At 37.6% G+C, this 15,603-nt stretch overlaps 1 protein-coding gene across 3 annotated transcripts in view; it reads right to left on the bottom strand.

Moving 5' to 3' along the window:
* LOC124555023 (phosphatidylinositol 4-phosphate 5-kinase type-1 alpha) overlaps positions 1–15,603 on the bottom strand; it is a 319,011-nt gene that overhangs the window by 3,982 nt on the left and 299,426 nt on the right. Inside the window, exon 18 of one of the 3 annotated variants that reach the window (XM_047128773.1) lies at positions 4,036–4,495. The exons of 1 other annotated variant lie outside the window; for it this stretch is intronic. In XM_047128773.1, the coding sequence (XP_046984729.1) occupies positions 4,457–4,495 (39 nt within the window). In that variant the 3' untranslated portion in view covers positions 4,036–4,456. Of the gene's footprint in view, positions 1–4,035; positions 4,496–4,590; positions 5,324–15,603 lie in introns of those variants that run through there. One more of the 3 variants, XM_047128775.1, reaches the window with a different exon arrangement.

Below are 15,603 nucleotides of genomic sequence, written 5' to 3'. Positions count from 1 at the left end.
TGTATCTCATATACATTGTGAAGGGCTATTAGCAGTATTTACCAACAATTCTCAGTGTTAAAATTACTGCAGTTAAACATTATAGTTACAACATTATATAAAAGGCATTTACATTAACCCCACCTGCACTGAAGCTAGTGTAACACTAATTTCATGCCATTTTGACACACGTGTCGCATAATGGTCCCACAAAATCAGATTAAAAGCAAATTATTCAGTATTTATGCTCTACTATCAGATATTGCTTTTGTGGCCTTTACACCTTCCTTTATTTTAGAACTTAGGGGTAGGGGCAGGGTCTTATAAAAAGGGGAAAGTAAAGATATCAGTTTGTGTGAAAAATTCTGGCTTTTGTCTTGCACAAAGTATCTGTGAATGGCTGTTTTCAGTAATGATCACTTATACCATATGAGTATACTCTGATTTTATTAAAATGACGTTGTTACTAGAAAGGTTTATTTGAAGCTTTTAGCTATGATATTAATAGTTACATGGAATTTACATTGTATTTAGTTTACATACATACATACATTCATTTCATTCCAGTGGGTTTCAAATCTCTGTTTCTCTTGTGGCAAGACAAGCAAGTTTATCGGAAAGTGGGAATTTCTACATAATAACTTTCATTTTACAATTGACTACAACAGCACTGTGAAACTATGAAGTACCTCACAAGTTGTATAAGGTATCCAAAGATAACAATCTTTTCGATGCTCTTAAAAGTTGGATGAAGCATATGACTGACCACATTAACACTAACTTTTTAGCAGTGCACCTGGTTCCTGGATTCTTTATTCTCTATTTCTATACTTTAGGGCAGAACAACAGTGCAAATGTATTTACATCAATGCTTTTACTTTTTCTCAGTGAAACTCACCTTATATCAGTTTCCTAACACTTGCACTGCCTTATATACAACCTTCTCAATGTTACAAATAATTTGTGCATTTTGGTAATATTAAAGTTTTAAATCCATTTCTCTTAAATTTTGCAGGAATGAAATAAATGCCACCAGACAAACTTTGCACTTCTCTGCACAGAAGTGAAAGTAGCACAGCCACTGATTTAAAAGCTTCAGTAATTTACTTGTTCCCAATTTGTTTAACAATCAGTCATAGTTACTGCCTGTCATGCTGAGAAGTGACTGCTATCCCATGTGTGTGTGTGTGTGTGTGTGTGTGTGTGTGTGTGTGTGTTGTTGTTGTTGTTGTTGTTGTTGTTGTATGTATGTATGAGCAAAGCAAACACGAAAGTAGTATCACTGTATGGATTACTTCTAAAACTCAGTTGTATGTGACAGTATTTCCACTTTTGCTTAAGGTGTTTTTTTTATTTGTATATGGTCAGCAGTGTGTTATAAAAGGCAATCTCTCTTTAGGCCTTTGGACTATAGTTCATCTTCTAGGATTTTAATTTTCTGTTCTGTTAATCAGCTAATGAAAGTAAGCTACATAAGATTACAAACAAAACTGTTCTTCATTTTTGCAAATGAAACAGCAAGACTGGCTTAAATAATGACTGCCAAAACCACTACAATGTGTGACTATATAACAAAAAAAAGTTTAATTCATTTATTGTTTCATATATGTACTCTCAAAGAAATATTACTGCTCAATAGGAAAAATGGTGAAGATAATCATTTTATTTTGGGAGCAGGAAGTATAAGGGCATGAAGTTTAAATCTGTAAGTGATGTCCAGGTGAGAACAAATAAGAGCACAAGATGAATTTTCCACAAAATCAGAATATCAGCCTTGTGGCACTTGAGTTTTCACAAAATAAATGACTCAGAGCTAGAGCAGATAAAAACCAACATTAAGGCTGAACATTATTTACTTGTAGTGGTAAGCTCAATTTGAAGGTTATGACGACTTGCAATTTTGGACAAGAAACAAAGCATCAATAACCACAATGCACGTTTCTGTGAAAAGGAACCAAAAAAGATAATCAATATTAATCTGGAGTCTAACAAGGTAGAGTACGTGTGTCAGTTGTAGTATTTAAGTCAGTTGAAGACTGAATGTCATGAAGTAACTTCCTTTACAAGACATAGTACACAATTCAAAAAACAAATAAAATTTTACTCAGGAAGTAATATGACAAATTTTTCATGACACAGTTTAAAAGTACTACCGTATGTAAAGTCATCTGGGAAGAGTGAAATACTTGTTACAGACAGTGATTCATATCTGAAGAAACTTGCAACTACACAGCACAGCTCAATTCTGCATGCAAACTGTGCAGTAACAGCAACAACTATACTAATAACAACAACAACAACAATGATAATAACAATGATGACAACAAGAACAGTAGCAGCAGCATCAGCATCCATTCGTATACAGGATGCTTACAGGTCATATTTACAGTAAAATGAAAATTTACACATCATTTAAAATCAAGTGCTGTGCTACTAAATAACTCAGCCATTGGGTAGCCTTTCAACAGTAACTGACAAACAGAAAAAGAGAGAACTTTGAAGCTAAAGGTACAATTTTACCTAGATAATATTCTACTATCATCATTCGCCATGCTTTCAACATGAATATACATAAGATGATTGTGCCCACAAATATTCTTTCACAAACTGGAAAGAAGGAGGTAAGTGAAATATATAGCAGATATAAAGGAGAGTTGAGAAACCAATAAACATAGAAAACTAGCAGTTATTGAATTTCTACCTCACATCACAGCTGTTTCAATCCATGCTACAAATATCTTTTAATCATGGGCAACTTGGCGCAAGTCAAATACAGCACATAAATTGGTGGAACATAATATTTTATTTACAAAAAATCACCCTTAGAGAAAGATAGAAGTTTAATATAAAATAACTCTGTCATTAGAGTAGTGTGCCATTAAAAACAAAGTCAATTTTTTAAATACAAGTTGACTTCTGAAAAATGTGTTCATCTAGGGGAGGTTATCAATAACTGAAATGTTAAGTTTTAATTTGGATGAAGCATAGTCTAGAATAAATCCACATTGACACAGCAATAACACGTGAAGTGTATGGAAATTATACTACAAAACGAGGACAACAGGGGTTCAGAGTACATCATTATAAAGACAAATTTTACTACTGAGAATATAAGTCATAGTAGTTGTTTTGAAAAAGTAAGCCTTCCTATGACAAATCTGGGAAGCATGATGCTGATGTCAACAGCATTCGGGCCATAAAATGAGACAAAATATGAATTGTAGTGAGCTGTTTTGAGGAATCACAATAAGATAAAAATTTATGAACTTCCTTGTTGTGGCGCAATGATAAGAAGTGTATGAATTTAAAATGGCAGTGAGTAAATGCAACATGATCTCAAGAGAGTTGAAATAAACAACACTTATCATAACAGTACACAACTAAGGAAGATTGTGCCTGTACCATGTCGGGATTAATAGCAGGCCACTACTGACACGTATACAACGTAATTTCAAACAATTTACACAACAAATTACCTTTAGTTGGCATTTTGGATACTGTTTGTTAGCAGAAAATTTCTACACACAGTGCATTACGATATATTTCTAACATTTTTAAAAATGTCAATTTACCAATACTCACAATGGGCCGGTCAACATGCTTCACTTAGCAATTTCCCTTTATTAAACCTATTGCAATATAAAATTTACTCTGATGTTATTCTTCAAATTTATGTTTCATACTAAATACTAACACAATCTACAATGTAACAGTAACAACAATAAGAACAATAACAGATCTATACTGACTGGCATACTTTCTGGTAGCTCTGACAAATGAGCACCCAGCTCCAACAAACACAGACATAATTCTACTGCACAGAGCATAAAAAAACACTTATAGCACACTCCCATATTTTAATAAATTACAGCTTCACTTGAGTTACAGCACACCAAAACTACATATACTGATACATGCTTCTGGACTGATCAAAGTCTTCTTAACAATTGTAAAATATATGACACAAAATACACACATACATACACGCACGCACGCATGCACACACACACACACACACACACACACACACACACACACACACGCACACGCACACGTGCACACACGCACGCACACACACACACACACACACACACACACACACACACACACACAAAAATCTAAAAAATAGAAAATGCACATTGTTTGCCTGGATATTAATTAATACTGACTAAACCAACAAACTGACTAAAAGTAGCTTTGGAAAACAAGTACAGGTCCATTCAGTTCCTGCATTATAAAGTTCACAATATTTGACTAAGCCAGTACTGGTAAAAAAGTATCCACCCATAATTAAAAAAAATCATTACAATGTTCTGTGTTGTATATTTCACTAACAGCACTTATTCTGATTCACATTTAAAAATATCATTAAGTCAGTTCTCAGGGAACAATATGTCACAAGAAGGCAAGAAAGTCTAAAGCTGCAAATTATCTGATACAAATCAGAACACACTTTTTATCCTGTCCTACTTTACCTTTAAAATGGGTCACTAGCAGAGAGAAAAAAGTCATCTGGCTGCTTGCACAAATACAGAAATGAGTTAGAATGACAAATATAAGATGCAAATTAAACAGAATGTTATGCACAGTAATCGCAAGAAAAATAAAATGTAACTACACTACAAGAATACAGAGAAAAACTGCCTGGCAAAGAACGTGCTATCAAAATTATTCACATCTTATTATGAGAGTCACATCTCAGTATGAATATAACTGTCCATAGCATGTACTAACACAATAATGTTTGAAAGATAACAACTAATTGGCATTTTTAGAGTTTTTCATAAAAGCAATATTTTTCAGATGAATTACAAAGGAAAATAGAAGACACTTGTCTGACTAATGAAATTAGCAAATATAGATCACTAAACAGAGAGAGAATTCTAGTGCTTGCAACCATTTTACAGAATCAGTGTCGGTGGTGGAGGAGAATGAATGTGTGTGTGTGTGTGTGTGTGTGTGTGTGTGTGTGTGTATTAGTTTACTACAATTCAAGACACACTGGCATCCATCACAGCTCAAACACTGCTGAAACCTGTCACACTCAGTTTACATGAGCATTAAAATGGACACAAGCATAGGCCATATTTTGCCAATATGTTCTAGTCACACACTGTAATTCACTGAACAATTCACACACATCATAGTCATATGCTGAAGTGTTGTGTGATGGTTTTCCTGGGATGCAGCTTCATTGCACCTACTTTTGCCTGTAGCCAGATGCAAAGTCATTGATCATCTTTATGATGTGGAAGTCTACTGATGGCTGCCATCAAGTTCACACTTATCTCTGATAGCCACAATATTGATAGCATCTTTGATGTGGAGTTATTCACTGATGATGCTAAAACAAAACCAGAACTATGGGGTGTATTCCCTGAAAGTTATGTGGACAACAAAGACAGAAAGAGTATGGTTTCAAGTTTGCAGTTTTTTTTGTGAAGAGACAGAGACAAATCAAAACAGCTGAAAGATGTAACTTTTTATTGTAATAGTATACCAAATATTTCCAAGGTTTTAATTCAAATGCAATTGTACTGTAACAGAAATATCATTAAATCAGTAGTCTGCAAATTTACTTTCTGTTTTTGTCAACAGCATATCTTTCTTATGGAGTTGACTGAAGCACTTGATTTCAAATCTTGTGTACATAAGCTCACCACACAAAATATTCCTTAAAGGAACACACCGTTTGCTTTGGAGCACTGCAGATAGTGTATAAATGGTACCAGGCAATCATGTGACACTCTGTCACTGACATATGTCACTGCAATGCCACGGCAGTTAGCTGTTTATGTGGCATTTGGTTTTATGGATCAGTGTAGTAAGATGGGTTAATGTGGAGAAGGGACAGAACAGCAGAAAGCAGCTATCATGTTTGGATGTGCACATGACCATGTTGTGAATGAAGTTATCTTGTTGGTGTATTGATGCAGACTGTCCATTGTGTCTACATGGAACAATGTACCACTCCCAACCATGTAACATGACATAAGAATAGTGATTGTAAAAAGATCCTAACCAACAGGGACCAAAGATGAATGTCACACCCTACCAATGATAATCAGTTTCTACCTCAATAGAAATTGCTGCTGTCAGTGACTGTAGTTCGATTTCAACCAGTTTCCAAGTGAATATTGCAAAGGAAACTGTATGCAATGGACATCTGGATTTGAGTACCTCTCAGAAGGCCACTGCTCACAGCAGCACATAAATATGAATGTCTCCAATGAGCCAAACGACACAGAAATAGCTGACTGGAGGCATATAATGTGATCCATGATGTAGGAACTTGGCCTGTTTCCCAATGGTGCAAGGCACTGACTGCATCAATGGCCAAATGCCATTTTTAGCTCGCAATGGGTGGAGGGTTTAGCTCAAGCAGGGGGTGATTCTGTGATGTTTAGGGCATGCTTTCTGTACCACAGCTTGGGCCCACACATTCGGATAACAGTGAAAATGAACCAGAATATTCACTTAAAGATTCCTGGTGACTAAATTAAGCATTGCCCTTGTTCTACATCTTCACGTTGATTATGCTGTGAACACTCCCATCTTCCAAGGTGACCCCAACTGTGTTGACAGGACTACACACATATGTTCCTGGTTTGACAAACACTTAATCATTCTGTCACACCTTGGCTGGCCCACTAAATCACCCGATCTTCATCCCACAGCAAATGTCTTTGACTATTTGGAACAGAAACTAAAACACAGCAATGAACATTCCCACAATTTGTAAGCTTTATGGGATCTAATTATCAGCAAGGTGCTTCAACAGGATATGGCATACATGAAGAAACTTGTGTTCTCTCTTCCTCACCAAACTGAGACCATTATCAAGGTTAGGTAGTGATACACAGTATTAGTGTAATATCCACTACAGGTGTTAACTATTTGTCCAATATGCTTAGGCCATCCTTCAGCTGAAATCTGTCTCTAGTATAAACCTAACTGAAAGCAATACAGCAGCCTTTAATAACACCGACAACCAGACTGATATTTTACTTACGCATTTTTGTTAGAAATTTTGGTCATTCAACACTGAACTACAAATACAAGTTCGACATTACTTTGGCACTGTATGTGAGCTGATACACAACAAATACCACGTCCTGCTTAATCCAACAAATACACAGACTTTTTGTCTTATTCCTGTGAATTTAACTTAAGTAACATAGCAGCTAACTCATACAAACTGGCGTGTTTATAAAGTTAACATTCAGTTTTGTTCACCATTTTGAAACAAAACTGTAACATTTAAAAAATACAAATTGTATTGAGATTATTTGCTAGTCTGTTTTAATCTCAAAATAGACATTCCCATATTTACACTAAAATACGCTTCAACTTCATTTATGCACGTCCCTTGCTGGATTTTTCTATCTGTATGTGATGGCTAATCTCAGGAATTACTGTAGGGGTTTTTGTATGGTTTTCATTAATAGACAGACTGTTTCACAAGAAAGGATTGTGTATACATTTTTTATTGCTGCTATGCCAGATAAGTCATCTGGCCATGAACATTTCGTGCTACCAGTGTGAAGTACGGGTAGGTTTCTAGTTCTATATAATTTCACAGCAAGCCAATATCGGTGCAGGCTACATGAAAGTGTCACCAGCAGGGCAAAAAATACAAAGACAACATGACAACAATGTGATGCAGAATTAAAATGAAAGTCCACATTACACCTCCAAGTCAACAGTGGCTGCTGAACTAGAATTACAGAACGTAGGGGGGAGGTTGCAGTCACTAGTACTAATGAAAAAATAAGCTCAAGTGTAAGATAATAAAACACTTTTCTGAGTCTCGTTACCTCACTCTACTGTTCACTTCTGCATGACCCTTTGAGTACACAAATATCTTTATATACCACATTATGCAGGTAAAATGTGAACAATAAATGTGTGACTTGTTAGTTGTTCCATTCTTGTTGAATCATCATTACATAAGGAATATTTTATTGTTCTTACTGCTAAAATGTCTGGGTAGTTCTATCCTAAATAAATGAGATCATCATTAGTGACTTCTGTTGTTGATGCAGCATAACAGTCTTGAAGATAACTGTGGTCTTTATTATGTACTATGAAGTTTGAATGACTCTATACATATTGATGATTAAGTCTTCTTGGGCTACCAGCTGAGTAGAGGCGTCATTCTGCGGCACTGTTTTGACAAGTTTCCTACTCATGACATTCAGGTAAAGTGTTAGGGTCATGTCCAGTTCGCATCTTTATAGACACTGGACTGCAGGTTTCTCTGCCTTGTCTGCAATGGCTGCACCAATCACATGCCTCTGGAAGGGGTACTGTGGACAGTGGCAGGGGAGGGGAGAAATTGGGAATCGCAAACAGCTGTGGGGGGGAGGGGGGGGGCCTCCCAGCATGTTGGAGGGTTCTGGCAGCATGTCCGGGTGCTGACTTTGCCACTTTCACATCTGAATGCTCTTGACATATTCTTGCTAGTGCTACATCCCAAGCAGAGCTCAGCTGGAAACTGCTATTTCAGTTGAGAAGATCATCATGGATCTGTATCTCCACTGCCTCTTTGATGATCAAGCCCCAGAACCTATTTACCTGGCACAACACCTGTCTGTTCAAAACAAAAAAATACGATCTTCATTGAGGCTGTGCTCTGTCACTACAGATTTTTCCATTTGGCCAAGGCGAATCCTCCTCACATGTTCCGAGTGGCACTGCGAAATACACCATTGCACAACTGATGCTGTAGATCACCAGTGTTCGTGGTCCTAGTTTGTCTTTCAATTAGCCATGCATATTTTTGATTTTTGCCAATAAGCTGAAAATGGTTTTAATGTTGCTGTTCTCCAATATCTTGGAAATCTTGACCATGGGCAGCCCAGCATATGGAAGGGACACCAGACACTTTGTGTCTTCTTCCGCATTTGTTCACAAGTTGTGGCTCACATTGGCACCCACAGTGCCTGTTGCCTAGGTTTTGAGACCATCCTCAGTTCGTACTAGTAGCTGGCAGTGGTAGTGAAGCCTGCTGGCCTTGTGCACATGGTGCAAGCAGAGCTTGCAATTTTCAGCACTGTTATCAATGTATATTGGGGTCTTTTGGTTTGGAGCCAAGTGGAGGGTCTCAACCTAAGTCTTTGTTAACTCTGTGATGGTCTTGGTTGCAGATTTCTGGACCTGTGTTTTATCGGGTGGGGAATTTTATGACTCCCTTGATAGGTCAAGGGTGCATTACAAAAAGGAAGCAGCTACTCTGGTAGCAGAGTAGTTATGAAGTGAACATGGATTTTTTTTAGGCTAGGCAGTTGTTTGAGGTTCTCTGATAAACACTCGCCAAACGACTTGCAGATAGCAAAATCAGACCACGTTCACAGAAAAGACACTTTGATTGTCAAAATTTTATCAGTAAATTCTTGAAGTATTTGTAACAAAGTTCCCGAATTGACTGCTTTCCAGGAAACTTCTTGTGCTCAAATTATTCTCAGGACCAAGAGCTGGCTGATAGCGATTCACAGAATGTATATCAAAAAGACAGATTAAGACGCCATAGAAGGGGACATTTTCATTGCAGTTGAAAAAAATATTGTTTCTGTTGAGGTTCAATTTGAGTGTGATGGTGAAGTTATCTGGTGGCATGTAACAGGTGTAAGCGAAATCAAGTTAACTGTTGGATGGCTTTACCAGCCAATTGATTCCATCGTGACAGTTTTAGAATTGTTCAAAGAATGTGTATGCGCAACAGTGCACAAATACTAATGTAATGCAATATTAGCTGGAGGCAACTTTAACCTACCGAGTATAGATTGAGGCATCTATGGATTCATTGTCTACAGATTTATTGTACAGACAGACAGTCTTGTGAAGTTATTTTGACCATGTTTTACAGATACTGTCTTGAGCAGCTAGTTCAAGAGCCCACATGCAATGGAAATATTTTAGACCTTGTAGCTACAAACAGGCATGACATAATCAATGGCTTCAGTACAACAGCTGGGATTAGTGACCATGCTATCATAGTGGCTTTGGCTACTAAAGTTATTGAATCAATCAAGAAGTCTAGGAAAATATTTATGCTAGAAAAAGCAGATAGACAGCTGTTACAATCCCACTCAGACAAAGAATTGACATCATTTAGTTCCAGTATGATGGACATAGAGGAATTTTGGATTAAGTTTAAATGGATTGTAAATCATATTCTGGATAAGTATATGCTGAGTATGAGGATTAAGGATGGAAAAGACCAATCATGAATTAAAAAAAAAATGCTGAAGAAGCAAAGGCTGTTGCACTCTTGGTTCAAAAGACAATGCGTAAATGACCAGAGGCAAAAGTTAATAGAAATTCGCGTGTCTATAAAAACATCCATGTGTGAAGCTTACAACAACTCTACTGTCATACCTTAGCAAAAGATCACGCAAAGAACCCAAGAAAATTCTTGTCCTACATAAAATCCCTAAGGGGGTCTAAGGCTTCTATACATTCACTCATTGACCAGTGTGACATGGCAGTACAAGATAGCAAACGTAAAGCTGAAGTTTTAAATTTTTCAATTAAGAAATTGTTCATGCAGGAAATCGTATGTAGAAATTGTGATTTGACCATCAGACAGACTCCCTTATGGAGGGCATCGAAACAAGCATCCCTTGCTTAGAGAAACAACTGAAAGCAAATAAGTCACCAGGTCCTGATGGAATCCCAATTTGGTTTTATACAAAGAGTACTCTACAGCACTGGTCCCTTATCCTGAATCTCTCACCCAGGGCAAAATCCCAAGTGACTGGAAAGAAAAGCAGGTAACTCCTGCATATAAAAGGGTAAAAGGATAGACCAGCGAAATTACAGACCAATATTCTTAACATTCGTTTGCTGCAGAAGCCTTTAACATATTCACAGTTCAAATGTAATAACATTCCTTGAGAAGGAAAAGCTTCTGTCAATGAATCAGCATGGTTTTAGAAAGCATCACTTGTGCCATACTCAGCATGCACTTTTCTCACACGAAATCCTGCAATGGATGAAGGGCAACAGATGGATTCCATATTCCTATATTTCCGAAAAGCATTTGCCATGGTTCCACACTGGCAACCACTGACGAATGTACACGCATATGGAACAGGTTCCAAGATATGCGAGTGGCTCGATGACTTCCTGAAGAACAGAAACCAGTATGTTGTCCTCAAGGGCGAGCGTTCATCACAGACAAGGGTATTCTTAAAAGTGCTCCAGGGATTTGTAACAGGAAAACTGTTTTTTTTCTATATACACAAATGATGTGGCAAGCAGGGTGAGCAGCAGTCTGCACCTGTTTGCTGATGATGCTGTGGTGCATTGAGTGACTGTAGGAGGATACAAGATGACTTAGGCAAAATTTCTAGTTGGTGCGATGAATGGCAGCAAGCTCTAAATACAGAAAAATGTAAGTTAATGCGGATGAGTGGGAAAAAAACCCATATTGTTTGAATACAGTATTAGAAGTGTGCTACTTGACACAGTCACATCAATTAAATATCCAGGTGTAATATTGAAAAGCAATATGAAATGGAATGAGCATCTAAGGATTGTAGTAGGTAAAATGAATGGTCAACTATGGTTTATTGGGAGAATTTTAGGAAAGTGTGGTTCATTTACAAAGAAAAACTGCATATAGGATACTAGTGCAACCCACTGTAGAGTACTGTTAAAGTGTTTGGGATCCACACAGGTCAGATTAAAAGAAGACACTGAAGCAATCCAGAGGTGGGCTGCTAGATTTGTTACCAGTAGGTCCGAACAACATGCAAGTATTATGGAGATGCCTAGGAAACTTAAATGGGAATCACTGGCGGAAAGGCAATGTTCTTTTTGAGGAAAACTTCTGATAAAATTTAGAGAAACAGCATTTGAGGCTGACTGTAGAGCTATTCTACTGTTGCCAAAGTATATTTCGCTTGATAACCACAAAGATTAGATTAGAGAGATTAGGGTTTTACTGAGGTCTGTAGAGAATTGTTTTTCTCTCCTTCTACTCGTGACTAGAACAGTAAAGGAAATGACTAGTAATTGTACAGGGTACCCTTCACCACACACAATACAGCGGCTTGGGGAGTATGTATGTAGATGTAGATATAGATTGTCATTTTATTTCTTCTTCTTGCTCAGCTGGAGAGAGCATCATATCTGTATCTCTGTTCATGTGAAATGTTTGCTGCAGATGCTGCAAGTCAGTGGGTAGAGTCTCCTTGTTGCATGTCTCATGCTCTGTGCACCAGTGTGGTGAGCACAGATTTGCATTGTACTTGACGGTGGCAGCTATTGGCATTTAGGTACAGGTCAGTGTGTGTCCTTTTCCTGTAGACAGAATGTCACAGCATGCCATTGATTTTCCTCCTCATTAAGAAATTGAGGAAAGACATGCATCCGTTTTCTTCTACCTGATTGGTGAACTTTATATTGTTGTGTATGCTGTTAAGGTGGTTAAATAATTTCTGCACGTTTTTCTCACCATGAGGCCACAAGACAAATGTGTTGTACACATATCGATAGAATGTCTTTGGTTTCAGACCCGTGGTTTTGAGAGCAGTTTCCTACAAGTGATCCATATACAGGTTTGCGATGCTCTGTCTAACTACTGGTAGAACTTTTCACCACTTATAAAGTAGGCAGTAGTGAGCATGTGGCAGGACAGTTCCACAGTGCCTTCATTAAAGTGGCTCCATAGTAATGCCAAGGAGTCCTCTAGAGGCGCCCGTGTGAAGAGAGACGTGGCATCAAAACTGCCCAGGAGATCACTCTTGTCCAGATGTATCCCCCGAAGCACCTTCACAAACTCAGTCGAGTTTTTGACATGGTGTGCACAGTGACCTCAGTACCTATGCAAGTGTTTAGCTATTCCATATGTTGGTGGATTTATTGCATCCACTATTGGATGTAGCAGATCTCCCTTCTTGCGTGTCTTTGGGAGGCCATATAGCTGCAGTGGTATCGGTGCTGTGTGGTCCATTCCTGAATTGTTTAGAAGTGAAATAGTACTCCTGGTCACAGCTGGTGTTAGATCCTTTTTTACTGGCTTGTAAGTTGTGTCTTGTAACAGCATCTCAATCTTCTGTCAGCAGTCAACAGATTGTAGCAGCACCATTGCACTGCCTTTATCAGCTGCTAGGATGACTGTGTGTTTGCCTTCTCAGAGGTTGCATATTTCCCTGAATTCTGCTTTGGAGATGTTAGTTTTTGGCATTTTTGCTTTGTCAGGGACACTGCAGGTCTCCCTTCTTACATCTTTGGCAGTAAAAGAGGGAAGCCTCTGAATGGCTTGCTCGATGCTGCTGGAGATCTCTCATTTGGCACTGCAAAATGTAATCCTTGTCAGGTGCTGTCACCTCATCCAGTTCCTTATCGATCAAATTGATGATGGTCCTCAAATCCTTGGTGTTGTGCACTGATACCACCACAGTTATATGGCCTCCCAAGGATACACAAGAAGGAAGTTTCACTATGTCCAATAGTGTACATGATAAATTCAGCAACATACAGAATAACTAAACACCTAGTGCAGTTACTAAAGCCTTTCATAGGTCACTGCACACACCATGTCAACGACTCAACTGAGTTTATGAAGCTGCTTCAGATGATAAATTTGGACAAGGACGATTTGGTCAGTTTTGACGTCATGTCTCTCTTCAAATGGGTAGCATTAGATGACTCCTTGACATTACTACAATTTGTTCATCATAAGAATAAACCTGATGTAAACAAACACAAACGCAATGAGTGGTCGGCAGCTGTAGCACACTTAAACTGATGTTGTTACACTCTCAAAAATATATCCTTATTTATTATTAGGTATCTTGTTCCTATTTTATGGCAAATGTAACTTTAAGATATTTAAATGTATTAATAGCCATCAATGTTTTTCTGAATCATACATCAGCCTTATAGTTTTTATTGGGTGCTACTGATACGTAATCTGAAAATGGCTGACACTGCTTCCTGCTTCCTAGTGAAACATGCATGTAGTTAAAAATGTTCAGAAACAAATTGTTCTCAAAGTTTTTCACAGGTTTACAGAGAAAAATAAGCTACAAAGATTTCCGAGGACTTTATTTACTAAAATTAAGGCATTTATTATAGATGTGATGAATAGCAGAATTGGTACCATTGTAGGTTCATGAACAGGAATAGTTCATAGATCGATGGTTTGCATCTCAATTTGGCCTTTTTTCATTCAGTTTGAATTAACTATGTCTTCTAAATGCAAAATCCATGAAACATATGTTAGTTAACACATATCTAATCATAATTTTTATGAAAAATGTATGTATTCTTGTTTCTAATTACATAGTGCACACAGAAATGCAGTTTCCATTGCAAATATAAGTTCTTGATTATCCAAAATCATTTCAATTAATAAAATATCACAAATTTAAATTTTAGGGCAAAAATGAAAAATCAAATACTCTTCATTTGGACTACATCCATTTTTTTATACCACAGATGTAGTCTAACATGAGTCAGAATGGTAAGCATCCTACAAAAATGGAAAACAACAATTTTCATGGTATAAAGCACACCATAAATACTGTATTTTTACAGTTGCTAGTGTACAACTGCAATAACAACCAAACAGAATTGATCTGGAGCAAAGTTAAGTGATTTGTTGTGAGAAATAACAGGACGTTTAAGCTGCCAGACATACTGGAAGTAATGCACACAAAGCTTTGTCACACATCACTACTGAATGCTGGCACGATACAAGATGGTACTTCATAAAAGAAGAGGGGCTAATGTGGCACTTGGATAGCTTAATGAATTCTACTGCTGGCTGACTCATTACCACTGTAGCAGATGACAGTTCCAGTACTGACATGTATTTGTCAGATCTTGATATGGAAAGAGTTCCAAGTTACCAGACAACTGACTGTAGTACCTTCAGTGGCTTCATTACTTAACTGTACAATGAAATCCCTGCAATATGGTTTTGAGTCACACATAGCTCACACAGAAAAATTACCATGTTTTTAAGTTACGAATTTTCATTATTTTTGTTTTTAATTACAATACTATGTTAACTAAGACTGAGAGCATGTTATGTTTTCTGTCTGGTTCCCTAAGAAGTGTGCAGTATTGCTGGAATTTTGCCGAATATTATTTTATTCTGTTCAAAAATTGACATTTTGAAGCAATGGTGTTTCTCTGCTAATCTCTGTTTAAATCTTAACTGCAGCTGACTGGACCAGCTGGCTGGCCTTTGCTGTCCACGTTAAATGCACAGGTAAAGCTGTTGTCCCACATTATCATTCAGTCGAAATGTGCATAATGCACAGCATAAAACATATCCCTGTCATTGTACACGACTGTACTGGTGACAGTCGGCTTTCAATCCATGTGAAACAAAATCTAATGCGATTCCCACAAACATGGAAAGAATACATGGTGTAGTTTACGTCAAGTTTACTCTTACGATGAACACAGTATAGGGGACCACTCTGATGGAGACTGTTCCACCATGCGCAAGACCAGAGATGCAGATAAGACATGCTCTCCAGTCTAGCAGAAGAAGAAAATTGAAAATCAGGAATAAGACATAAAGTGTCTGGTGCTCCTTCCGTATGATGGGGCATCCATGGCCAAGATTGCCAGGATATTGGAGAACAATAACATTAAAAC

This window comes from Schistocerca americana, chromosome X (genome assembly GCF_021461395.2).
Source record: "Schistocerca americana isolate TAMUIC-IGC-003095 chromosome X, iqSchAmer2.1, whole genome shotgun sequence".
Taxonomy (NCBI): Eukaryota; Metazoa; Arthropoda; class Insecta; order Orthoptera; family Acrididae; genus Schistocerca; species Schistocerca americana.
This window is presented reverse-complemented; position numbering and strand designations above follow the sequence as displayed.